This window comes from Chroicocephalus ridibundus, chromosome 6, assembly GCF_963924245.1.
Source record: "Chroicocephalus ridibundus chromosome 6, bChrRid1.1, whole genome shotgun sequence".
NCBI classification, from domain to species: Eukaryota; Metazoa; Chordata; class Aves; order Charadriiformes; family Laridae; genus Chroicocephalus; species Chroicocephalus ridibundus.
This window is the reverse complement of record NC_086289.1, coordinates 23,075,330-23,101,406: the sequence shown is the minus strand read 5'-3', so window position 1 is coordinate 23,101,406 and position 26,077 is coordinate 23,075,330. Positions and strand designations below refer to the sequence as shown.

The window sequence follows — 26,077 nt, the reverse complement described above, 5'->3', positions numbered from 1 at the left end:
TTGGACCAAACACTTGGTCTTTGTTCTCAATACATTGGGAAATCTTTCTCTAATATCTGCTTGGATTCTTTCCTTGTTAAGGAATCCGGACTATCTGATGATGTAGATGGGTTGGAGTGCACGTTTCATGTTTAGAAAGCATTTCAAAGCGATATAATCAGCTGCAAAGTGTTTATACAGAGAGGGATTGAAGCCTCAATTTTGTACAATCAGTGTCAGAGTTTTTGTGCTTTGGATTCATGCATAGGATCTCCTAGAAACATCAAGATTTTGGCTCCTCTCTAAAATACCTTTGGAGTCTACGGGTATTGAAATGTAGAGATTTTGGCCAACCCTTTAAAAAAAGTAATCTGCAGATTCTCTAGGAGCTATAGGGGAACAGCCTTTTCTTGCTAAAGGAATCGGATTTTGAAACTACAAATTGGTGATGCTCTGCTCCACTAAGGAGGGTCCCACCGATAAAACGCAGTTCTGGGGGCCAGGAGATCTTGTTTTAATGCTCATCGCTGATTTACTCTTTAATCTTAATCAAGTCATTCCAGATGTCTGCATTTCAGTATTCCCTGCTGTAAAAAGGGAAGAAGCGCAGACTCTCTTCTTCGTAAGATACTTGAAGAGACAAAACTTACCCATTCTCCTTATTATTGTAGATATCAGAATATTAGCAATTGGAAAGTAGCACTTATCTGCAGTGAATTTTTTTTTTCCTGTATGGTTTTCCTGTCTGAGTGATGAGCTATAGTGAATATTGACATTTCGCTTCAAGTAAGTAAATAGATGTTTTCATTGTTCGCCAGCACTCAATAATGCTATGAGGGGTGAATGGCTGTGAAGATAGTTTTAAACATAAGTTCATCTGTATTTCTAGTGACAGAGAGTTTTGTGATCTATCAGATATTTTGCTATCTGAACAAACCCATCTTTTGATAGGAATACCAGTCAATTTTGTCAACAATTCGGTGTAATAACATTAAATAAATAAATATTTGTTTTCTGTCATTTAGATTTAAAATATGGGAATTGTCCTGAAAATTGACCTTCGCTATTTTTTAACCTGGAGGTTATGATAAGCACACCAGAGTCAATAACCATCTGTTTGGGACTTAAACCTTCTAATTCATTCACTAAGAGAACTCGGCAGAGGGGCGAAAAGTTAAAGACTTCTTTGAGCCTTCCTGAAAGGCTTGATTAAGCTTTGAGTGCAATTTCAGGTCGTCTGTGTTAGCCAGATTGGTTTTTCCAGCAGATGAGATTGGCTGTAGCAGCTGATTGATGTCCTCCCTGAGAGAAGAGCTGGAAATTGTTTCAATCTGTTGATTGGCATCACTAAATTCATGTAACACTTTTTTAGTATGTTCTTTTCTTATCTAGCTTTTATTCTATCTTCACCTATTTTGTTTTTCTGTCTTTTTATCTCTGTCACTTTTCAGTGGTTTCTGCACAGAGGTATTAGTAATACCTTTTCCCACAGTTCTCTTTGCAGTCATTGCATTGTACTTTCCTGCGTTTTGCCTTGGAAGTCCTGTAGGTGTCTTCATGTGTGCACCCCTGCAATTTTGAACCCTCAGCAGCAGAGAAAGGTGCTGGGCCTGTGGGTCCAGTTTACAGGTTGATCCCAACTCCCCCTGCTGCTACCTGTGATTCATTGAGGACTCATTCCAAAACCTGTTAAAGATGGTGGAAAGATACCACTAGGTTTTTGATCAAGTCAAAGTCTCTCTGGCCATCACCTATAGAGGGGGGGATGGTAATGCTGCCATCTTCCCACCTTCTTTTTAGGCACATCTGCCTTGTGTAGAACAGACCATTAATCTGCAAAGATGACCTACTACAGTACCATGTTATCTTTGAATAAGGCAGTGTGTGGTTCCATGGTCCGAGGCAGCAGTTGTGCCCTGGGAATAACATTGCCATGTTGGTGCAGTGCAACGCTTTCACTATCAAAGAGAGAAAGTTGTTCAGCTTGGGGGCCAGACCACACTACTCAGTTACACTGATGTCATTGCTAGCGTTTTTAGAGCTGCTTGAGTCTCTCTCTTGCATTCTGTAGGCATGTCTTTCCTATTTAAAAAGTAAGCTCTTCGGAACAAGGACAGTGTCTTGGTGCAAGTACACATGTGCGTCTCGTGCGAGGAACATTATCTGCGCTTAAATGATAATCTGAGTCAGTGAACATACTTCAACTTGGTGTGCAAATTAATACAAGGAAGATGTCCCAGCGATTATCATGTGTGACTGGGAGCAGGATTCCTCAGCTCTATTACTGTGTCTAGCACCTAGTGAGTTATTTTAGGCATGTACTATGGCTTTTAGATCCTCAGTTTACCTTTCAGCTTTTGATAAAGTGGATCTAATAACCCTTGCCATGGAGGAGTTTTGTGATAAAAAATGATTGTTTTCTAAAGTGCTTTGAGAGCCTGGAGAAAGGTATTAGTGTAAGTAGTACATTAATATTTATATCTAATCTACAAATTATTTTTAAATGCAATTTAAACCTCGATGGGATTTTCTTTTTTAGGACCCTCTGCCTATGGTAAGTATTGGGCATATCGCTCAAATTATGGCCAATGTATTAGTAGAAGAAATGAAAAGGGTCTCTGGTGCTTCTTCTTTGGGGCTTTTTCAGCTCACTTGCAAAATGCTTTTGTCTTTCAGATGAAGATTCTGATTCATACTCTCCTCGTTATTCCTATTCTGAGGACAGTAAGTAATTCACGTTTCTTGCATAATCTGTCAAACAGAAAGGGCATGTAAAGCATGTATTTATTTGCCTCCTATGCAGTTCACCAATATTCCTGTATTTGACTTATCCTACAGGCAGAACCCAGCTTTCAGTTCCCCGCTCCAAGAGTGAGATGGACAATATTGATTCAGAGAAGGTCGTTAAGAGGTCTGCCACTTTGCCACTGCCAAACCGTACTTCATCGCTGAAGTCAAGCCCAGAAAGGTGACCTGAACTAAGATATATTTGGATCAGTACTAGAAGAATCTCTGAAAGCGGTGAATGGGAAGGGAACAAAGGTGGAAGCTTTAGGTCCACAACTTCAGTTAAACTTTTTGGGAGAAGTGGAGATGTAGTTTTGACTCTGACTCTTTTACTAGGCGGCAGTGAACTCCTTCATTGTCGCAGCCCAGTCCCCCATTTTGTCTGCCTTTTCTTACCAAGCGTCACACAGTTTCTTGCATAGTTTCCTGCCTGGGTGAAGAGCGTTTCCTGGGTGTCATGTCTATACAGTGCCTACCGTAGAGGCACAGTGGAAACTCATGGCTCCATGTGACATTGTAAAGGCACCTCAGAACACATGCAAGTAGCAATAATTGTGGAGAAGCAAAATTTGGATTTATGTTGAGCCTTGGTAAAAGTTTTGTTACATTTTCTGTCTCTGAGGAGTCCCACCCATAGGAACTTTATTGGAAGTAGATTCTAGTTGGTGGTGGTGTTTCTGATCTTTCAAGATGAATTCCCTCCTGGTTTTTTGCATTGTTTATTACCACGTATTTTAAATCTCTTTGTAGCGGTAATGAATGCATTTACCAAGTGAAGGAAAAGCAGAATGAGCAATGAATATTTTATGTTCTGCTGAATTCTCACAGCTCTTGAACCGCTCCTCCCTCTCTCACCAACTTCCACATGCTCTTAACTTCTTCACTTACTGCCTCAAATGAGCGATGCTGTCATTTGAATTGCGAATTCAATGAGCATCTCAGGTCACTGGATCAGGAGTCAAACGTGTCTTACTTATGCAGGAATTGAACACACAGTACATTGGCCCTCTGGGCAAAGTCTTGCAAATGAAAGGATAACAATAATTAGTGCTTCCTGTTATTTAGTGACAAAGCAGCATTTCACCAGGGAGAAGTGTCTCTGGGGTTGGAATCTTAAGCAATCAAGTTTATTCTAGGCAGCAGAGATCAACCTTGTTGAAATTTGTACACTGTTCATAGGCCAGTCACTTCGGCTGTGATCTTGCCTTACTGTAAACAAAAAAAAAAAGGTTGGGCAACTCAGTGGGTTGTTCCTATCCTAAACCAGGTCAGTAGGGTAAGTGGGAGGAAACCTGGAGCAGCAGTTTTGGTTAGATGCCTGACTTTTGTTTGGTGAATGCTACGGGAGATTAATCCACATACAACATTGCCTATCAAAGGGAAGATAACAAGAGCAAGATCAGAATTAGTTTACCAGCTTAAATGGCCTGATTTCTGAGACTTTCCAGGGGCATTGGTTATTCTGCATGAGGTGTTTGAATGTATTACTTCTCAGAGGAGCTGGACATTGCAGCATATGGACTGTGGACCCTGTTGTCTGAACTGTGCCAGTGTGGACACTGCACAAAGCTATAGTGATTTGGATAGTCAATGGACTGGTCTTATCCGTCTTTAGATATATCAGTCAGATAATTGGTTTATGTCTCTAGAAAAGACGCTCTCTTGGACCCCAAAGTGCCCTCAGAATCCAGAGCTGTAGTAGTCAGGTAATCGGCGATGTGGCTAAAATAAAGAAGTTTATCAGAAGAGATTTAATCTGAGGTCTGCTCGGAGTTTGGACGTGTTCATATTTGTGAGCTTAGTTGAAACCCATCACTAAGCTATTTCCAATTAGGAAAGATATGGAAGTCAGGAAGTTTATTGAAAGTACCCCTTTATTGAAGCTTATTGAAACCCCCTCTGCTCCAGCGGTTTCAGTAGCTGAGCTGTATCAAACTTTGCCCGCTATAGATAAACAAATATATGCCCAGAGCCCTATCTGAACTGTTCCTCTTGCAGCAGGCTCCTTTCCTAGATTAAAAGAAAGTACCCTGCTTAAACCAGGATTATCAGGGAAAGGCGCCTGTCAAAAGGAAGTACTTGTCTCCACGGAAACCACAGTGGTTTGAGTTAATTGATCTTTTTTTCCTCAGGACTGACTGGGAGCCTCCAGACAAGAAGGTGGACACCAGAAAATACCGTGCAGAGCCCAGGAGCATTTATGACTATCAGCCAGGAAAGTCCTCGGTTCTGAACAATGAAAAGATGGTAATGTTTGTTTTATCCTAGTTTGTGGCTTTATCCTGTGATTGTAAAATACTCCCCAAGTGCTTGTCCAGTTCCATTCCAATAGGATCCCTTATACTTACACTGCAGTGCTCATGTGATGTATTTCCTGTATATTTTGTTTTGAAAACTGTTTTGCATAACTTCCTAACATTGTTGTTCTCTATAAAGCAAGATCCAGGGGGATTGAGAGGCTTCTTTCCTTTTGGACGTGTTGTTTTCTGTGTTAAGTATGGATCACTAACCCTGGTTTTTAATCCATGTTTGACACTGTGACCTGTTCAGCAGCTGTTTTGCCAGCTGTACTTTTTCTAGGGCACAGCATTAGTTGATACAGGATGGTTGAAGGCATTATGCAACAAAGCAGGCTGGTTCAGTTTCTATGTTCCTCTGATGCTTTAAACACCAGACCACTAATTTTTAGAGTGCCTGTAATGTGCCTCAGGGGATGCCTCTGAGGTGCATTAGGACAAGACCATCTCCCCTGGGCTACTTTCTCCTCAGATGGATCTCACCACTTCTGTGGCAGGGGTGGCAGAACTGAATGTGAGCTACACTGGTGTGTAACCTGCAGTATTAAGTGAGCTGTTACCAATTTCGCTTTGAATTAGTAAGTAATGTTGTGCATTGTGACAGCTAGGAGACATACAAAAGTCTCATTCTGCAGGCTTGACTGAGAACACTTAGCAAGGGACAGGGCAGAGAGGTGGTGCTAACCTCATCAGCCAGTCCTGCATAAATCACCGCAGCTCACTTAAGGTGTCCTTCAGTGGTACAAGCGTGACGTTGTAAGGGCTAGAAAATACTGAATTGTGGTTACGGGTGAATAGCTAGTTTGGTACATAAAGATACAATTGTTCTATATAAGCGTTAATTTGAAGGATTCAATTAGAAGCGCTAATTGCATGCAAGATTCCAAACATAAACTGGACGTGTGCCTTAACAGCTCAGGCATTGATCCATGCATGGAGTAGGTAAAGGAATGCTCCTGAAAAACCTGCCAAGGATTTTACCCAAGAGTGAACAGCAATTTAAATCAATAGAAATGGAAGAATCAAGTCTGGTCTGGGACCTGATGTTTCTCCTTAGTATTTTGGTGGGTTTTCTTTTTTCCTTCCAAGTGCAATCAAGGTCCATCACTTTTGGAAGATCCTGCAACCAACTTCTTTTCACGCCAGTGTCCCTTCATTGACTTCAGCAAAGTTGCTCCAGATAGGAGCATGATCCTAGTGCCTATTGAAATGGGTGATGGATGACTCTCTCTTGGTCCTGCTGGGCGTTGGCTCAGCCCATTAGAGAAGTGCCAGTGAGAAGTGACTTGAACGTGGTATGACAACTCCATTCCTGCAGTCCATCCTGGAGCAAGATTTCTGCTGACTTAAGTGGCAATTTTGTCTCACGGTAAACAGCCAAGATTAAACCTTGTGGCAAAAGGCCTGTTTCATCTGTGTACTTAAGCCTTTGTGAAAGGTCTGTCATCACCAGTGGCACTGTTTATGTGTTCAGACTTCTTCAGGTACTTAACTGAGCTGTTGAATCAGAGTCTAAAAGCCACAAGCAGGACCATCATCAGCATAATTGAGAAAAATTGTACAGAGCTCGTCAAAGACAAGAAGAATGTGATGGCTGTGTTACTTCCAATGTTACATTTTGAGCTTTAATTTCAAGCCATACATCAGAGAATAAGGTCTTGAAATAGTGGCTTTGTGGTCTCCAGCAGTCTCATTAAATACAACAGGAATACAACGGTTAGCAACTAGATCATTCAAGGAGGCTGCAGGAGATTTGTGGATATCTCCTGGTAATTGTTGTGACTATCAGAATCCCAATCCAAAACCATTTGAGAGCGATGAAGAGCCTCCCGTTGACATCAGCAGGCTTTTTTTTTTAATGTAAAGGCAGTTATATAACAAGATGAGTACTTTTAGTTGGAATGTAGTAAAGAAAAAAATGGAGGCATTACTTCTATTTTGCCTTTAAGAAATAGCCAAATCTTCCTCTGGGCCATGGAGATGAAACATGATGTAACCATTTATCTTTCAGATTGAAGCGGTGCCCCTCTTTCAGCATCAGTGCTGAGCTCTTGTCCTAGAGCTTTTTTTGTGATGCCTAATGGCTGTGGCAGAGTCTGGGACATCCAGCAAAGCCTTGCAACTGTTGGGAACTTCCCCCTGCCTCAGTAACCCCATCACAGGTCGATTTGCATCAGGACACTTTGTGTTGGCCCTCTGTGCCCGTGTGTGGCTCATCGCTTGTTGTGATGGAGCACTTGGGATCACACTGGCGTATCAGACATTATGTATTTCTATTTTTAATGCACTGAGATCCGTTATGCCTAAGACTAGGTACACTGAAGTGCAAGAGTTAGCTAGATGTCTTTTGGGGAGTGGCACCTTGTAACCCTTAGCAATGGACCGTATTCTCTTGTCTCACCAGCAGTATTTTTAAACAGCTACAACTATTTCAACTTTTTTCGTTTCATTTAAACAGATTGTATGAACAAAAGGGAATTTTCTTTTCAACTGTACTGTTTGTTTTCTGTCCTGTCTGATTTTCCTTTGTTGTAGTTCTGTCTGATTCTCTCACATTTATTTGTGAAGAAACAAGTAATATTGTCTCTCTGTCCATCCTTTCAGAGATCTTTCAGGGATGCGCTCTCTCTGACTTGTGTCTCCTTTGATTTAGAAAACCACCTTTCACTCTGTTTGCAGTGTATAGAACAGGGTTTCTCACATATTCATGTGCTGTTAAAGATGCAGTATTTGATTCAGGTCTCACTGAATCTATTTTTTAACCAAATGAAGATTAAGAAAATTTTGAAAGCACACGCAGCTTTGGACTCGATGGAAGTGTCTGACCGTAGGACTGAGGGACTGGTCGACTCCCAGCTCTTCCATTGAGTCTCCCTGTGACTCTGGGCAAGCTGCATAATCTCTCTCTGTGTGGGTCTCCTGATCTGTAAAATGCAATTAATTCATATTTATGGTGCTCACAATGATGCCATTAGGCTTAAATGATGTTTGCAAAGCAGTTCATGGCCTTTGTGAGAGGTGCTATAGAAATTCCAAATTATAAGGTTAAATACCTACATTTTAGAATGGAAACCATGGGATCTGCATCTCTAACAGTCCCTTTCCGTGTATTCTTTGCATAATGTTATCCTTCTCTTTCTTCCATTCCCCTATCACCAACTCCTTTAGACTCGGGATATAAGCCCAGAAGAGATAGATTTAAAGAATGAACCTTGGTATAAATTCTTTTCGGAATTGGAGTTTGGGAAACCGGTAAGTTTGATAGTTCCAATGACCAATGAAGTCAACCTGCCTTTTTTTTTTTTTTTTTTTTTTTTTTTTTTTTTTAAATGATTGTCACTTCTCTTTGCTAGGCCCTAAACCTGGAACAGCTGCCTTACTCATTTGAAAATGTGATTGTTCATAACATCATGCTGGTACTGATGTAAAGCAGCTGTTCTGTTACTACTTTAAGTATTTTGAAGCCATTTACAAACATTCCCACCTTCCAGCCATATGTATCAACAAGGCAATATTCTTTCACTCACCATAGTTCAAAATGCGTTTTTGTTAATTTTAGAAGTAATGCCTTGTTCTCATTTATTGGAAGTCCTTATTCAAAGCCCTTATTCTCCCTCTGCCTAACAAGATCTAGGATGGCTGATGGGTAGCTTTAAGTCAAGAAGAATCATTCATTTATTCCTGGCCTTGGCTTGTGAACTCTAGGTCAGTAGTTTCCAGTTATCCATAAACAGATCATGACCCTGTTTCCTGCTCATTTCCTTACGCATGTAGCAGCCCATTGCCTAAATGGGGTGCATCAGTCTGTGCTGAATAGCCCTTGCCATTCCCTGAAACCAAAGGAGTCTGAGAACAGTGTGCTTTCTTTTCAAATGGAGCTGCGTTGCTGGGGTAGGGGTGGGGGGTGTAAAAAGGAAAAAAAAAAAAAGCCTTGATTTCCCACTCTGGAAAAAGATGAAGCTTAGCAAAGCTTAGTTATTCAATAGGACAAAGGACGTTTTGATGGAGGGAACACATCAGTGGTCATGGCTACTGGAAAAAAATGTGACTTTAAACCAGTCTATGGCCTGGTTCTTACTGATTAAGCACCATTAACTTCATTATTAAATAGTATTTCATCAGCTACTCTTACTGCAGCAGTATCAGCCTCTCACATCTGTATAGTGAGATGCTGATAGTATAGTGGTTGTTTCTCCTTTCTCCTTGAGGTCATTTGCCAGATGTCCATGCACACCATTGAGTGCTGCTGAGATTTCCCTGCGTGAACAAAAAACCCAAAATACATTTTAAAGTTCACTACTGGCTTCAAAGGCAATTGCACATGGACACCAGAGGGCAGATTTTCTTTATATCTGGTCTTTGTTCTCTGTTTTCTTAGAACTGACAAAATTCCTCTGCACAGAATGTAGCTGCCTGAGGTTGGGTGCCCAGTCTGATCTCATCATAAAAATAGTGTAATTTTTGCTGAAAACCAGGCACGTACAGTGGCTGGGTAGACTGTTCTGTCACAGAAAATTTTTATATAGCTATGGACCTTCCATCCAAAGCTAAAGAAGGACCTTCAACAGTGTTTGAGATGAGACCCCATAACTTTTAGGCAGTAGAAGTCAGGTAAATCCCACCTCACTGAGGCTTTCAAGTGATGTTAGTCTAAGGATTTAATCCCTCATAAATTGTCATGGATTAAGATTTCCACAAAGTGGGAAGAAACCTGCTTTTCTTTGCTGTCGTGTAATTAATAGCAATATGCCCTTGTAATGAATGAAGGTGTGTCATCTCTCTGATCCTTTGAGTTAGTATAAGTTAATGCAAAATGTGTCAGAGAAAGGAGAACATTTATGCCCTCAGGGCTTTGTAGAAGTGAGGGTATATCTGTTCCTTAGAAGTGTGTGTTTGTGCTTTTAGTCATGCAGCCTTGGCCTTACTTCAGAGGAGGGCATCTCAGGCTACACCAGTCATCCAGCTCTCATTCAGCAGACCATCTCTTCTGGTGACAAGTCCTCCACCTTGCTCAGGCCACTGTTGCGAAGGGCTGCTTTCTTACAGCTTGCCTTGAAAGGCTCTTGTCAGGGTAGGCTAAAGGTTGGACTCGATGATCTTAAAGGTCCCTTCCAACCTCAACAATTCTATGATTCTATGGCATCCCAAGTCAACCTGCTCTATCTCCAAAGCCATGAATGTGGTACTGTGTAGATAGTGCTTTGGCATTACATCAGGCACTTGAATTGAGGATGTCATCTCAGACTTCTGTAGCTACCTGCTCTGGAACTTGACAGAAATTCAGCAAAGCTCCCTCTGAGCTTCGTCACAAGATCCAAAAGAGCATACTTTATGTAGCTTTGCTTACTCAGGTCACAAGAGGATGAGATTTTTGTGACCAGCTAGTGGCTAAGCCCCATGCCTAATCAGAGTGTTTTAATTGACATTTACCAGCACCTGGGATTTTCAAAGATTTTCTGTTTGTCCCAGCTTTTTTTTTTTCCAGTGCTGGGGATAACACGTACTTCTACAGGATGATTTCCCCTGGCTTTCTGACTTTATTTGCAGCTATATGATGTGGGCAGGAACATCTTTGGTAAAAGGGAGCTCAGGATTCTTGTGAGCCTGTGGGTGTTGCTTTCCAGCCACACCAGAATGACCAGGACGGGGTTTTCCCCATCGAGGAAAGCACACGCGCTTCCTAAGACAGCTGAAGAGACACTTTGCTGAACCAGGATCCCAGATGCATTTCTAGGCAGCTCTGTGGACAGGCACATGCCCTGCAGACAGGTAGATCAGTCTCTGCAGCATGGATGCTTTTTCAGCGTGCTGCTGCGACTGAATCCCCGCGTGCTTCCTTCCTCCTGACCTGTGGCTCCGCAGCTCCATGGAGCCCATCCACAAAACTTGACATTTGGCTAGCCTAGAGCTCAGTTGTCTTCCATTGTAATCGCAGGATCACACATGGGCACTTTCTCCCAGCCTTTCCTGAGACAGCACTAAGCTCTTTGCTATAAACGGAGGAGCAGGGGGGCTGGAAAAAGGGGTGCATGTCCTGCCTTCTCACCTCCTTCCCTCCAGTTCCTCCCTCCAAATCTCAACCCTATCTCTTTGCAGCACCAGCTACCTACCTGCAGCTGCTGATCTGATGGATAAGAAATAGTTATTTACAGTGTTTGCAATCCATGCATGGCTGTCTCAATGTAGAAGGGGGCTGGGTTCAAACTACAGATCCAGGCAGTCTAGAAACCTGAAGGAATTTGGACCAAGACCCGAGTGCTGTAGCTCAGTCTCACCTTTGATAGACTGACACTGGGAGATTCCTTGTCAGTGAGTCAGAGATAATCGTCACAGAAGTCAATATGGACACCTAGGATGATTGCCAACCAACAGAAGTTATTTTTGTTTGGAAACAGAGCAAATGTATTCTGATTTCACAAACTAAGAACAAGGACTCTGAGCATTTCAGTGAGAGGTGCATATCTGGTGAAATGAGGATATTATCATGGCATTATTTGGATAGGAGTGTTAGGACAAAGCTCTTTACTTTGAATAATCCTCCCTGATACTTACAACAGGAAAATCCCGTTTTGAAATTGGCGCCTTCACCAATAGGATGAATTTTAAATAACTAGTTCCCAAAGTTCCATGTGTCCCACTCTCTCCACCAAAAAACCCCACAAACCAAACCCCCAAAACAGTGAAATAAAAAATAACAACTCTGCGTTCTCATTGCCCCACAATGCCACCACTGGAAATTCAGCCATTTGTTCACATGGTATGTATTCATAGTCTGGTGGGGGTGGGAAAGATTCTCCCTTTTTTTTTATCAAAGGCCCTTGTTTTACCCTTTCCTTTTGAAAAGAAGAATGAGCAAAACAAATGCTTTTTATGACTGTGTGTTTTTTTCCCCATTTTGTTTTCGTTTTGTGTTAAGAATGCTTTAACCACCAGTTGTGGGCTCCCTCTAGAGAGCCCAAAATCCCTTAGAGCATCTTGCAAAAATAAAAATTTCCTCAAACACTACTGAAAACAGCCCCTCCCAGACTGCATGTATGTTCCCTTTTGCCTCCCATGATCTCTTGATATTTGTGCTATAGCGGATTTATCCGTCTTTCTATCTCTCTTTCTCTGTTGTAGGTTGTTTTTTTTAATTTCTTTTCAGTGTTGATGCAAATCCCCTATTGTATTCCCCCTCTGTTCTAATCCAGTTTCCATATTCTCTGTGATGTCTTTCCTTATCTTCATTTCCTCATTTCCTTCCTCTGCTTTCCATCAGCCTCCAAAAAAGATTTGGGATTATACTCCTGGAGATTGCTCTATCCTTACTAGAGAGGATAGAAAGGTAATTGTGTCTCACATACGTTGTACTACAGCATCTAGCGCGTATGTATGTGTGTATGTGATTTTCTTTTTTTTTTTTTTTTGTAGCATTGCTTGGGTTTTGTGTGCTTGTGAGTGATTTTTTTTTAATTGGGCTTAGCTCATCAGCCTAACAATTAAGTAGCTAGTAAATTGATTTAATAAACAATTCTTAAATCATAATCAGCCATAATTTAGAGTGGTGGTTTCGCTATCTTGACTTGCAATGATAATTATACTAACAGCATATTGCATATTGTTACAGTATCTTTTCTTTTTTTTTTTACAGGTGGGTTTTATAACTTTATGGTTTGTAGAATTAGATTCTAGGAGGCCTGTGCATCTCTTAATTTTGAATGTTAAATGCCTAAAACTATTTCCTCTGTAATGATTGAAACATGATTAATTACTAGTGAAATTCTGTGTATTGTCCATACCATCTTTGTCTTTTTTCGATTAAAAAGGCTCGCTTTTTTTTTTTTTCAAAATTAACATTCCTTTGGTTTCCCCTAACCCTAAGCATTATTTTCCCATTCTTCTTCTCCTTCTTTAACCAGACTGATCTAGAAAAAGACCTCTACCTCTACCAGACTGAGTTAGAGGCAGATTTAGAAAAAATGGAGAAGCTTTATAAAGCGCCACATAAAAAGCCACAGAAGGTATTTCCTATTCTTTTCATGCTGCCAATCCCTGTTTCCAAACTCTCTGCTCTAATCTATTCACTGCTGGATGATTATTAAATGAGGTTGGGATAAATAATGGTTCTGACCGTTCTGACTGCATGGCTTGCTGTGTCGCTGTCAGAAATAATAGAACGTGATGCTGAGAATCCGGCTTAAAATCCATTTCAGATACAGTGATTTCCTCTCTCCCCCATTCCCTTTCAGCTGCCCCCCACCCCCACCCCTGTCCTCCTTTAGGGTTTTGAGTTCAGTGTCTGCAAAAAAACCCTCTTTATTTTTCACATGAATAGGCAGCAGCAATCAGCTTAAAATTCTTGGTTGGCGTCACGTCATCATCTCGTGCCTTTCAAGCGTGTTGCCATCTACCCTCCCTTCATAGAAGCCCCGCTTTCTGCTAGGAGCTCACGCCTACACAAGATTTGGATATTCCCAAGAGATTTTACCCAATTTTCCTTACGCTGCACCTTGCCATGACCTTCTAGGGCAGGTCAGCTGCTGCTGCTGTTTCGAGGGTCTGCAGGACCTGAACCATGAAATTATAGATTAATTTGGTAACATGCCATTTTTTCTTTTTTTTTTTTTCTGTTGTTGATTTTTTTTTGAAGCTGCGGCATTTCACCAGGACTTGAAAAAGCTGCTTTTTCAGCCCCAAGATTTGCTTTTTCTTCCTACATAGGAATGCTAAGATAGATGAGGGGACACCAAATAGAGCATTTCTTCTAAAATTGCCTTCAATTTTTAAAATAATGTGCCTAGGAAGTGTTAGATGGATTTAAAGCAAGCGGATAAGAACTGGCTTTTGCTATTGAACCTGTGCAGCTGGCATTGCTTCTCCTAAGTAAGGAAACTGAACTGAAACGTTGCTTTTCTTATTAGTGCTTTGATATTTTTTTGAACGCTGAGGAATGTATTGTGCTGCAGAAATGTAATATACCTTTAAAGCAAAGGCGGGCAGTGACCGGTTGGGGGAAAAGCTTGGGGAAATAATTATGAGCATGTGTCTCCTGGTCATGGCCCAGCTGGTTATCTCTTCTTGCTTTTGGCTTTATTCACAATGACTCATTTGCAGACAAAAGAATAGGCGCTGCGAAAAGGCATCGGCTGTGCTAAAAACCTGTCACTGCCCTGAAGGAACTCAGGAAAATTGTCGCTTTTCTGCAAAGATGTTGACAGCTTAAATTGCATTTAGACTTAAACCTCAATGTCTCCTAAAGGCTAATATTCGAGCAATAGATGGAAAATTACTTAAGCAAGACTTTTTCTTTCTCCTCACGTGTAAGTGCATATCAATGACTCCTTTGTTTGGACTTTTGCAGAATACAGCAGGTGTTACTCCTCTGGAAACTTCCACAGACCATTCTTCCTAGTAAGTTTTCCTATTGCTTTTTGATGTCTCTTTTACAATCTAAGGGCATGTAGGACAGCATTTAGGGCGTTGGAAATGGATTGGCTTTATTTTTTGATGATGGATATAGACAAATGCATGTACCGTGAGAATTATATGTGTGCTTAAGATGAGTCCAGGTACAATATCTGCTCTTTGATCTTGAATGAATTTTGAAGTGATTTCATGAGTGGTTGCATTGTCTAGATAAGAATTGCTGATTATACTAGGCAGTATTTTTAAACAAACAAACAAAAAAAAGACCCAGACCTTTAACTCCATCTTGATGAAGTTTGCAAATTGACTGTAACTTCATGTAAGCAACTCTATTGCATGGAATAAACAAAGTTTGTTTCTGTTCCACATGTATGATAGATCCTGTTAAATATTCCCAATTATGCGCACCAGATCAAAAGGGTGTTGTTATTGGAAGGCAATAATTTTCCATATTCCAGGAAGGGAACAGTGGTAGCAGGAATGATACTTGTCAAAGATCTAATGTGGCACTGCTTTTCCAGAGGAACATGTAATAAACAGTATACTCTGTCTAATGGAATTGTACATGGAGCTGGTTTGTTTTAAAAGAGGAAGACGCCAAAAAAAAATCCAGAGCTAGATGCTGAGCTGTGCTGAGCTACTCGAGCCATGGAGGCAGCTCCTACTGCGAACTGCTGCTCCTTGTAATTGGACTGCATGCTTAACGCTGTCCGTAGGCACGGTGATTCCCTCTGTGTGGATGGTTTGTTAGGAAAGGCATGTTCTTCTCCAGACACCCATTAATATCACCTGTGTTCACCGCCCCTCTGGGGCTGCCTTAGAGGTCTCCTGTACTTCTTTCAACTCAGTTCCCTTCTGCCTGTGTTCATTCTGCTGGGAGACACGCTGCTGCATTTTGTTGGTTTTTCCTATGACTGTTTAGTTTTGTTTTAATAGGGAAAAAGCAATAAAATAAGTGGAAATCTTAGAGATTAGCATAAAAGAATAGCTTATATTTGCGGAAGACTCATAAGGTTTCTGCCCACAGCAGCACTGTCTGTGCCCTTTCTGATGCCACCTAAAGCATGCAGGAGCGCCAGCATCTGAGCCAGTGGAGGGGAAGCAGCCTGAGTAGGCTGGGAATGGGAAACAACAGTGAGGCCATGGCGTCGCACATTCTTCCCTGCTTTTAGAGAGCAGGGGGAAAAGATACCTGGAGTTGATTGTCTTTTTTGCAGTCGTGCTCTTCCCTCTGTTCACCTGATTATGATCTTGCAGACTGCCTTGGCCCCCCTTAAGTACTGCTTGCTGACCCTAATGAGAGAGCAACTGGAAAAGGGACTCTGCCGAGTGCCTCCTCTCTTTTCCCCAGGTGTATTCCCAAAGGAGATCACTGTAACCCTTTGGTTTTTATCAACTAGGCTAAAATGCTTTTACGTCCCGGGTGAAGAAACCTCAGGGCAGTCATTATTCCCTGCAGCAACTGACAGGCCTTCATTGGGAACGTGACAAAGAGAGGCACTGGGATAACCCCCATAAGAGATAACAGCTCTGTAGCTGTGGGTCTCTCTGAGCATTGCCTAGGTTGAAAAAGTGACAGTTTTCCCTTTCTCTTTCACGGTGCTTTTCATGAGCTTTTACTCCAGAAAGTAATTTATGAGACCGCATATGACCTGGTTTTCCTTGTCCAGAAACTAAAATCTTCTTTGTGATCCAGACATTGTGTAATTCCACCTCTGTGGCCAGTCCTCTGATGTGTTTGAAGGCTTTCTCTTTACCCCGTAAGTACAGCATCTGTCCAAAATAAACAGATGTATGTACAAATTTATCCACAACAAGCAGGCGTAACCACGAGCATTTCCACAGTCACATAAATTTGAATCACTCCTGGACATCAGGATGTAAACCAGCTTTCAGAATGTTTCCATGAATTGGCAAATGCCCTATTTTTTTTTATTTTTTCAAACTTTCCAGCAGTCATGCTTTGGCCCCAGAATAGCTTTGTGTGAGACTGCATCTTTTTCTGACGAGCCTGGTTGAGCACAAGAACTGGTATCAGATGAACTTAGCTTTTAGGAAAACATGTCTGCCTCATTGCTCAGGAAGTCTTTTGTGCCTGGAAGGGCCATTTATACCATAGCATTGTCAGTTATTTTTTTTAGAGAGAAAACAGTGAAATCTAGAAATCAGATGTGGGGGCATACTTGTGCCCCCACATACTTGTGCCCTCCACCTTCATGACTGAGGAAAGGGATTTGTAATAAATGTCCAGTCTTTAAAGGCCCAAGAAATTAAAACTGTACTCATTTTAACAGCATTTTTTTTATATATCTGCACAGTAGACTTCGAGTACAGGATTTTTCATTCCCTGTAACGGAGGCCTTAGGCAAGGCTGAGCAGAAGTGTGCGTATCTGGGAATTTCTTTAGCATTTAAAACAGTAGTGTCTGTAGCCCTGTACTGTTGCTTCTCTGCGTGGTCCCTCACTGGTGGACTTGAGAAATTGCTCTGGGAGTCTTGAACTATAGTGTTAACTGGGAGGAGGCTGAACTGGTTGTGATGAATTCCTGAGCAGCTGTGCTTTGTAAGCAGAGGACAGGCCTGGCTGGGGTTTCAGGAGAGAGGACTAGGAGCTGGAAGATATTTGTGCTACTTCCAGCTAACCAATGAGTTTCTTTGTGCCTGCAAAGAAATCATGCATCTGCTCTGTGACTCTGTGGTCTCATCTGTAAAATAAAGGAGGAGTGCTTTCCTGCCACCTGTTTGCTGAGGGACTGAATGGGGAGAGTTCCCTCAGGTGGAGAATGCTATGGTAGTGCCAAACCTAGAAAGTGATCGCAATGTATTCATAACCTCTTCATTCAGCACCAGTTCTTCATGCACAGTCTATTCTGGGTTCACAAGTGCGGTTTTCTCTTACTTTGCATGAAGCTCTCAGCAAACAGAAGTGACCCACTGGTGTCCCTCCCCCTTTTTTGTGTTTTCCAGCTCCACGTATTCACCCAACTACCATGCAGTGAAGAGAGAGTCAGAACCAGCACTGGGGGACCCTGCTGGCTTGGAGAATGAAAGGCAGATTTACAAGAGTGTGCTGGAAGGTGGAGACATCCCGTTCCAGGGGCTGAGTGGTCTCAAGCGACCTTCTAGCTCTGCTTCCACAAAAGGTAGGTGGTCAGGGCACTAACCTCTTCTCCATTCTGCACAGAGTGTCAAAAGCCAGGTGATATGGGGCAAACTGCTGCAGGGTTTAGAGTCCTATTCAAGCCAGTTGAGGTTTCCTCTGTCCTTCCTCTTTGCCATCCCCAGTTTTCCTTCTGTTTTTTCTCTCAGACCACACTGGCCAATATTTTTCATGGCCCCTTTATCTGATCCAGACTCCTCTTCCCAAGAGGGACTAGGTCTCTCCATCCAGCACCCCAGCCACACTCTACATCCTCATGTTCTTCCTCGAGGCTGATAAGGCTGGCCTTGCTATCCATCTGCTCCCACTGCCTTGCCATGCTAGAGCCCTTCCCTGCCTTTTCTGCTCTTCATGCCGCAGTATCTCAGCAGGCCACACCATGTCTGCTGGCCTGGCTACCCTGGTGTAGCTGGCACCGCGTGCTCCACAGCCTCCTGCCTCTGAGGGGTGTGCAAAGAATGCATGGGACACCGTGAACCAGCGATGCCCTGCAGGCTCTGAGAAGGCGAGGCAGCAGAGACCGATGCATCTCCTCCCCTTTCCTCCCCGCATCGTGGACTCTCTAGAAGATTAGGACAAGGAAGAGCATGACTCCCATCAGGGAGTTGTATTGGGGAATGTATCTCTGAGCCAACTTCAACCTAAAAATGGCTTGAGATGGGGAGAGGACTGTGGAAGGAATGCGTTGGGTTTCTGAACTGCTCTGCCTAAAAATAGTGCATCACATCAAAAAGGTCTCTCTCTGTCTCCGTCTTCCAGCTGTTTTTCAGCATTATGTCAGGCCTGTAGGGCAGGGAGTCAAACTGGATCTGAACAAAAAAATCTGTTCAAACAATTATTGTTCCCTAAACTGCAGTTGAGCTTGGATGGTTATTTCGACATTTGAGTTTGAACTTAAATCGGAAACAGACCTAAAAAACTGCAGTCTAAGCTGAACCCAGACTGGATTTGACTTAGAAAAAAAAAAAAAAATGTCCTGATCTGACTCCTTGATTTTTAAAGCAAACATGGCCAACCACATTGTCTGAAGGACTAGCTTATTCCTAGTATGGGGAATCTCTAAGCAGACAGCTCTTCGGCAAGGCCAACTGATACGGCCTGCTTGTGCTAGCACAGTCAGCCGCTGAGTATTTTCTCCCTCCCAGGAATAAACTGGCAAGCACTGTGGTGAGACCGTAGTAGGTGTGATTACAGGCTTGTATTAAGCCATTTTTGCAATGATAGTGCCTCTGCATTCTTGCTGACACCCTGATCCTGCCCAGGGTTCAGCCGTCCTTTTCCATGATACCACAGCTTCCCTGGAAGCTTGATGCTTAGCACTTTTTAGGAGGGTACCTTCAAAGTGCTCTAGATCTGCTTCTGGCCAGGCCTCTCATTTTAGAGATGTTAGCAGCACTTCACCTACTCCTGTAAGCGTGGCTTGTTGTGCAGTTTCTTCCTGCTTTTCTTTATGTTTTGGAGCTTTGTTTCTTTAAAGTGCATTTTATGAAATCCAAGCATGTTCTTTCTCCTTTCTCAATAGCTTTCTAGCACTTAAGCTAACAGGTTGTATTTATTTTATTCTGCATGCTTACCAGTGGATCGTAAAGGTGGGAATGCTCATATGACTGCACCCTCTTCAGTTAATAGCCGAACCTTTAACGCTAGTCATACCGGTATGTTAGGTCACGCATGTAAACATAAGAAGCCCTTATCAGCTGCAAAAGCCTGCATTACTGAAATCCTCCCTTCTAAATTCAAACCCAAACTAGCAGCTCCAGCTGCTCTTGTGCAGGACAAGAAGGGTATCTTGCTGTCTCATGAGAAAGCTCAAAGCTGCGAAAACCTTCGTAGCTCTGTTGCCTTGTTTGATAATAAAAAAGCTTTCATGGTAGACATAGGGGAAAGCATAGAAAACATGTTGATGAAGTCGAAGCAGGAGTATGCCATCAAATCCGGCAGTACCATGAGCCTGCAGGAGTATGGCACCAACTCTAGGAAAGGCCACCTGTTCCCTGCCTCCAGGAAGAGTGGGATGGAGTTTACAATGCTGTATAAAGACATGCACCAGATCAACCGGTCCAGGATCCATTTGGGCACAGTCTCCTCCTGCAGCGTGAGGGATATTGCATCTCAGTTTGAGAATGAAGCAAAGGACGGGATGGAGCACAGCCTCAGTCGAGAGGATTCAGAGCAGATCCCCAAACACACTGTTTCCTCCCGTATCAGTGCCTTTGAGCAGCTGATCCAGAGATCCCGATCGATGCCCTCGCTTGACTTTTCCACTGGACAAAACAAATTCACCACTTCTCTCCAGTCTAAAACTTGCCTGAGCTCTGCCTACTCTGCAGAGTTTCTTCTGGATTTGCCAAAAGCACACCAAGAAGAGAAGGATGCTGCCAGCTTGGCAGATAAATCCTCCCGCTCCTGCAGCAACGTGGAGGACGCGGCTTCGGATGTCAGTGATGCCGTCCCTATGGACACACTTTCAGCTTGCACGGATGAGATAGATCTCCTCTCAAATGCATCCAATGACAGTGGTGGCAGCAGCAACAGCAACCTCAATGGCCCTCAGAAGCATAAAATCAACAGATGCAAAGGCTCGTGCCCAGCTTCCTACACCAGGTTCACTACCATCCGAAGGCACGAGCAGCAACAGGCTTCCAGGAACCCTGAATCCAAAGGGGATGTCTATGGGGACAGACACGTGCTCCCCAGAAACGTCTACCTAATGAGCCCGCTCCCCTTCCGATTGAAAAAGCCCTTCCAACACAAATCCTGCAGGACTCCACCCCCAGACTGCCCGGGAAGCCCGGCAGTGCCCAGCCCTGAGAACCCAGACAACCCCATACAGCTGCAGGGGAGCGTAGGAGACAAGAGTCACCACTCCCAGCACCAACATTGCTCCAGAAGCAGGCCTCTAGCGCCCCGGCGCCTGTCTTCCTATGACATTGTGGAGAGGCTTAGCTGCTTCCCCACCATGGGATCTAGCCAAGATAGCTTCATGGGCCGGGCTGACACTCCTGACTCCTTAAACAATGGGAACCCTGTTCCATATGCCCTCTGTCACAGCCTGGACACAAACAACAACCCGCAAAGTGAACTTGGGACGTACCTAGGAGGTGGCTTTTTGTGTTCTTTACCAGTGTCCCTTCATATGTCTTCTTGCTTTCCTTTCTCCTCCCCTTTTCTTCCACAACCCTCGCACTTTTACCCCCCACCTTTGCATCCCCTGACTCTCTGTTTTTTCCCCTAGTGTGTCTAACGTCCTTTGCGTGTCTTGCTGAGCATTTTTGTTCAGGACTTGTTAACAGCTGCACTTCTGAGAAACGATTTCCGCTGCCTTTCTAATCACATCGGGTTCAGTTTGTCTCCCAAGCAACTCCGGGAATGCAAGAATCTCAACATGAGATATTTCTAATTCTCTATCATTTGCACACCTGGGAACATAAAACAAACCCAGATGATTTGCTTTAAGGAGCAGTTTCTCAAGGTCTAGTTGTGTGTATGTGTGCGCGTGTGTGTGTATTAAACTTTTCTCAACAGTAAAATGCCAAATCATATTTTGATGGCAGTGAATCTTTTCTTCACAAAGTCCTTCTATGTCTTTACTCTCTCCCGTACTGTTATTTTCTCCCTGTTTTTGGATCTTTGTTCACAAGTACAGCCCAAAAGGGAAAAAAAAAAAAAAAAGAAAAAGAATAAATTATCAACACCTGATTGGCAATTTGGTCAATGGCAATTGAGAATCCTTACTGTCATAATGGAAACAACTTGTTTAAAAATATCTATTTTTTTCCTTTCTGGTTATGCTAGATAAATCCATCTGTATTTTAACCCCCTTATGTTGTTTCGAAGTAGATTCAGAATCACCAAGGCATTTTGCACCAGTTGATTACATGGAAACTCCAGAAGAAATCATCCGTAGACGGCATGACGATAAAGAGGTAACGCCCTCTTTTATGGCCTAATAACAGTTGTAGCAGCTCCATGTACAAGAAGTATAGCATTCAGCCTTATGTAAGGACGGCTTGTATGTCCATGGCTATGTATATTGGAAGTTAGAGCAACAAGCTAGAATTAGTATGTTTTAATTTTAATACTACCTCTTCCACTGTTTTAATGTATAATGTGTAGTCCAATTTAGCTTTTGTTTAAAATGAACCTGATAGTTCTTATCAATTATACAAAATTACGTATGTGTATGTACGTATGTAATAAAAAATTACGTTTTTACATTTAAAGAATGTAAAAAGGTTGGAGATGTATGTGAGATGTGGTACAACACCCTAGTTCTCGCAGATAAAGATGGAATGGTTATTCTATAAGTGAGTTAAGGTTTTATTGTTCTTCAAGCAAGCCACTTTAGTCGGTATATTATCAAACTGGTGAGAACAGTATTTTTCTTGTGGGGATCCTCAGGTTTTGAACAGCAAATGTAAGACATTTTAAGCTATCACAAAGTGTGAAGTTTCTGCCCCATGCAAATTAGAATTCTTTATGGTGTCTAAAGTTGACGACAACGGAATGTAGCAGTCCTTTTTGAAATGGCTGGGCAACACTGGGACAAGCTGAAATAATAGGAAAGCCACGTAGACTTTCCAGCACTGACTGTATTCAAGCTGAATTAAAGAATTTATAAAGTGATTGCTTTCCAGGAAGCTGTTAATTTTCACTGCCCAGGGGAAAAAAAAAACAAACTATATTTTTAGTGTTAACTTTCTGAGTTCAAATAATGTTCATGCATGCTTTGAAATAGACGGTAAAACCTGCTCTTAATTCATATGCGAAAAGTATATTTTTGCTGTCATCTTCGTGAAACAGTTAGTAATCCCCCCACTTCCAAAATCCAGCACAAAAACTTTTGTAAAAGCAAAACACTGAGTTCACTGAGACCTGCTGGCTTCAAATGAGTTAGCACAGAGCTAAACTCTTCAGCCTAAAGTCAGCCTCAAAAGGTAGAAGAATCCTTCTGCCCAGGTACTCAAGAACGTACATTTCCATTAGTGTGCTGGAGACTTCAGAAGTCCGAAATAATTATTTGAGGTTTATTTACTTCATTTTACAAAGGGTATTACATGAGCCCAAAGGAAGTATGGGAGAACCTGGTACCTGAAGGTGGTTAGGCACTGTCCCAGGCTCCTTGCAAAGCTCGGGGGAGTTTGGTGCCTCAGAACTTACCTGTGGGGCTGATTCAGGTCTTTTGGAAGTCAATGAGAGAAACTGCCTGTTGGTCGAAGTGGGGTTTGGATCAGCCCTCTGCATTGTCAGCAACCTTCTTAGAAGCTCCCAGGACCTGGCCAAAACTTAGGAAAAACTCCTTGTTGACTTCCATCAGCGTTGGATCAGATCCTCGGTATGAGCTGGGTTTCAGTTATGCCATAATGGTGATGTATTTTCTGTGCTTGTAAAATGAAAGGGTATTGTGTAGTTAGTAGAATCAGTATTTTATGTTGGACTGTAAAATCCCAGCTATTTGCTGGGACCTCAGAAATTTTGTTTGAGTCACATTTATGGCAGCTTTTGAATGCCTTTAACTAGATGATTTACTGCCCATTTTATGCAATTTTATGGCAGAAACTTTTAGAGGACCAGAGACGGCTTAAACGTGAGCAAGAAGAAGCTGATATTGCAGCTAGAAGGCACACAGGGGTTATTCCAACGCACCATCAGTTTATCACTAATGAGCGGTTTGGGGACCTCCTAAATGTAGACGATACAGCAAAGAGGAAATCTGGGTCAGAGGTCTGTTTTAGTTACCTCAGTCTGCTGCTTGACCCAAAGCAATATTTGCCTCTCACAACGTTGTGCTTTAGGCCGACATCAGCTCTTCAGAGAATGTCGTTTGTTTCTTTTTGTTTTTTTTTTTCCACTTTCCCCTTTCCCATTCTGGCTTCATTTAGATCTGCTTTGACTCTTGTGCCTGGTAAATTAATTGATATCTCTATACCAAGCTGCATATGTTAAAGCATGCCTGCTGAGAATTGCTGGTGCACATCTGTGATGCATGACTTTAAATATCAGCTACTTTTAGTGAATCAAAGGCATTCTACATCTTTTGCATCATATTGCTACATCGTCTTCTTGTCTGTGCCTTACGCTTAGAAACTTCATGTCTTGTTGATCCTGGCCATGTGACTGTCTCATAGGGGTTTTTTTAGAAATGGATTGTCTCTCTCCTCTTGAAAGATGCTTAATGTCCTTTAGAAACGATTGGAAAAAGTCTCGTCATGTTTCACTGCATATGACCTGGTCAGTCTTTCTGAAAGAGACAAAGGAGGAGGCAGACAGTTTTCCCATGAGCCCAAGCCACTTTTCCCAAGGGCCAGATGCTAGTCCAGGTGTCCTGGCCAAATACCTTTTCCTGCCTCAGGGATTGCTGCTGGGGCTCTTGACAGCCGCTCCGTTTCCCCTGAGGTGCTGCCCTGTGGTGGTGGGTGAGGTGGTCACCGTGTGGATGTGAAGCACGCTTGTCTGCCCTTTATGTAGTTTCAAATGGTCTGGTGCCACATGAATGTGACTACTTCTTATTTTACGCTCTGTTACTGAAATGACTTTAAAATTGTTTGAATATTTTGTGGCCATTCAGACAATTAAGTCAAGCTTTAAAGCCCAGGCCTGCTGTCAGTGTCCTCTCTGGCTTTATAGCCACCGAGGACATTATTTTAGACACGTGCATCATTTATTCATATTTCCTCCTCACCTTTGTCTCTTTCCTACCAATTTATACAGAGTACATGGGTCACATTGCAGGATTCAGCAAGGCCAGGTAATAATCAAGAGCCACATCAGATAAAATCCTACTGTTCTTCTCCCAGCAAGTAAATTTTGCTTCTCCATTCACACGTCAAGGGAAATTTGGTCCCAGCGCCCCAGTAACTGTAGTTACTGGAGCAGCTTTCATTCAACAGGGTTTGTCACATTTAACAGTTTAGTGCTGTTAAATCCATTTCCTGCAGAGCTCTTAATTACTGTTATGCCAGAAGTTGGCACTTTTTGCCCTGGTGGGAGAGACCCATCCAGCATCTTTGGACTGTAGGACCAGTTGCACACAAGCTTGTAGCAGAATACCTGCATTCACTTTCTTCCCCAGACTAATGTTAGCTGTAGAAGAGTTTGGGTGTTTTTCCTCAGCAGAGGGTTGAAAACCTAATAATTATTTTAATGTGTTGATTTTTTTTTTGATCTCCAGATGAGACCCGCTAGAGCCAAGTTTGACTTTAAAGCACAGACGCTAAAGTGAGTACAGCCTTGAGTATTCTTCCTCTGCTTTTTCCCCTAGGATGCAGCATTTATGAAGTGTCATGCAATTGGATTCATGTTTTGGGAGTGTCTTTCCAGCAGCTCAAAGCAAAGGCATCCACAGTAAGGCAGGGAAAAGTAATATGAATCTCGCAGGTCATAGCCTCTAAAGGACCTTTAGGAAAATACTTCTTTCTTAGAGCATCTGTATCCCACGTGGTTTTGGGGGCAAACCCACATTCTTTATTGGAACAAGTGAGCGCTGCGCTCTGAGGCTGTGTGGAGCCACGGGGGAGTGCCTTGGCTGATGTTCCTCCTTGTACCTTGTAAGCAGGACAGCTGGGTGAGACCTTTTGTCAGCAGCTCTGTCACTGCCCTTGTGCTAGAGATGGAAGGGATTCCCCTGCATGACATCCCTGGTTGCGCTCCAATTTAGGAGCTGGAAGAACTGTGTTAGTAGCTCACTGCGTAAATCTGCCATACAGATGGTCAGAAGAAATAGATATGCAGAACAGCAGCATCCTTTTCACTGTGCTAAGCGTAACCCAAAGTCAGCAAGGGACTTAAACAGATGCCTGGCTTTAAGCAAGTAGGTGGGTCCATGACTGAGGATTTTCCTGATTCAGGAGGACCTATAAGGGGTACAGACTGGTCACTGCTCCCCTGGCATCTGTGGATACACCAGCGGGATGTTTCTGGTGGCCTTGTTGTACCTCTGAGCTCTGTTGTGGTCCCTCAGGTGAATCACACAGCACTGTTCATACTTTTTAGGGAACACTGCTGTGAAGAGAAGGCCTGGAAGGCCTTTCCCTCTGCATGAGCCTGGAGAAGCTCTCGTTTTTAACATTGTTAGGGAGAGAAGAAAGAAGAAGAACAGAATTCAGTGAAGGACCTGCTGTTTTTCGTCTCAGGTGCCAATGTCCTGAGAACATTTTACGTGTTCTGTAGGTGATGATTCATAACAATTTACCCAGCATCTCTTCAGCACCTATAATAAAACTGAGGCAGATGCATGGTGTAACTGTTGTGTCCCTTGAGCAGAATGCACCAGGGTGCCCAACAAAAGTAAAGCAGAGCTTGTGAAAATCGTGTTAGGAAAGGCCAGGTTGACTGTTTTCCTGTGGGGACCCAAGTAGTAGGTTTATGAGCCTAGTATAAGCTGCCCACAGTGGGAGTTCCTCAAGTTGCAGACATTCATCATTTTAGCACTGAAGACTGTAGATTGAAAT

General features: G+C 42.7%; 1 protein-coding gene across 31 annotated transcripts in view; it reads left to right on the top strand.

Annotated features, from left to right (window-relative positions):
• The window catches only part of SORBS1 (sorbin and SH3 domain containing 1), a 174,393-nt gene that overhangs the window by 131,162 nt on the left and 17,154 nt on the right, over positions 1 to 26,077 (top strand). For 16 of the 31 annotated variants that reach the window (XM_063338910.1, XM_063338894.1, XM_063338893.1 and 13 more), the window contains 11 exons: positions 2,656 to 2,703; positions 2,818 to 2,947; positions 4,899 to 5,013; positions 8,232 to 8,315; positions 12,322 to 12,387; positions 12,962 to 13,063; positions 14,404 to 14,453; positions 17,435 to 17,610; positions 21,468 to 21,553; positions 23,184 to 23,351; positions 24,799 to 24,845. In XM_063338910.1, the coding sequence (XP_063194980.1) occupies positions 2,656 to 2,703; positions 2,818 to 2,947; positions 4,899 to 5,013; positions 8,232 to 8,315; positions 12,322 to 12,387; positions 12,962 to 13,063; positions 14,404 to 14,453; positions 17,435 to 17,610; positions 21,468 to 21,553; positions 23,184 to 23,351; positions 24,799 to 24,845 (1,072 nt within the window). Of the gene's footprint in view, positions 1 to 2,655; positions 2,704 to 2,817; positions 2,948 to 4,898; positions 5,014 to 8,231; positions 8,316 to 12,321; positions 12,388 to 12,961; positions 13,064 to 14,403; positions 14,454 to 17,434; positions 17,611 to 19,204; positions 20,729 to 21,467; positions 21,554 to 23,183; positions 23,352 to 24,798; positions 24,846 to 26,077 lie in introns of all 31 variants that reach the window. The other 15 variants (XM_063338897.1, XM_063338896.1, XM_063338888.1 and 12 more) reach the window with 2 other exon arrangements.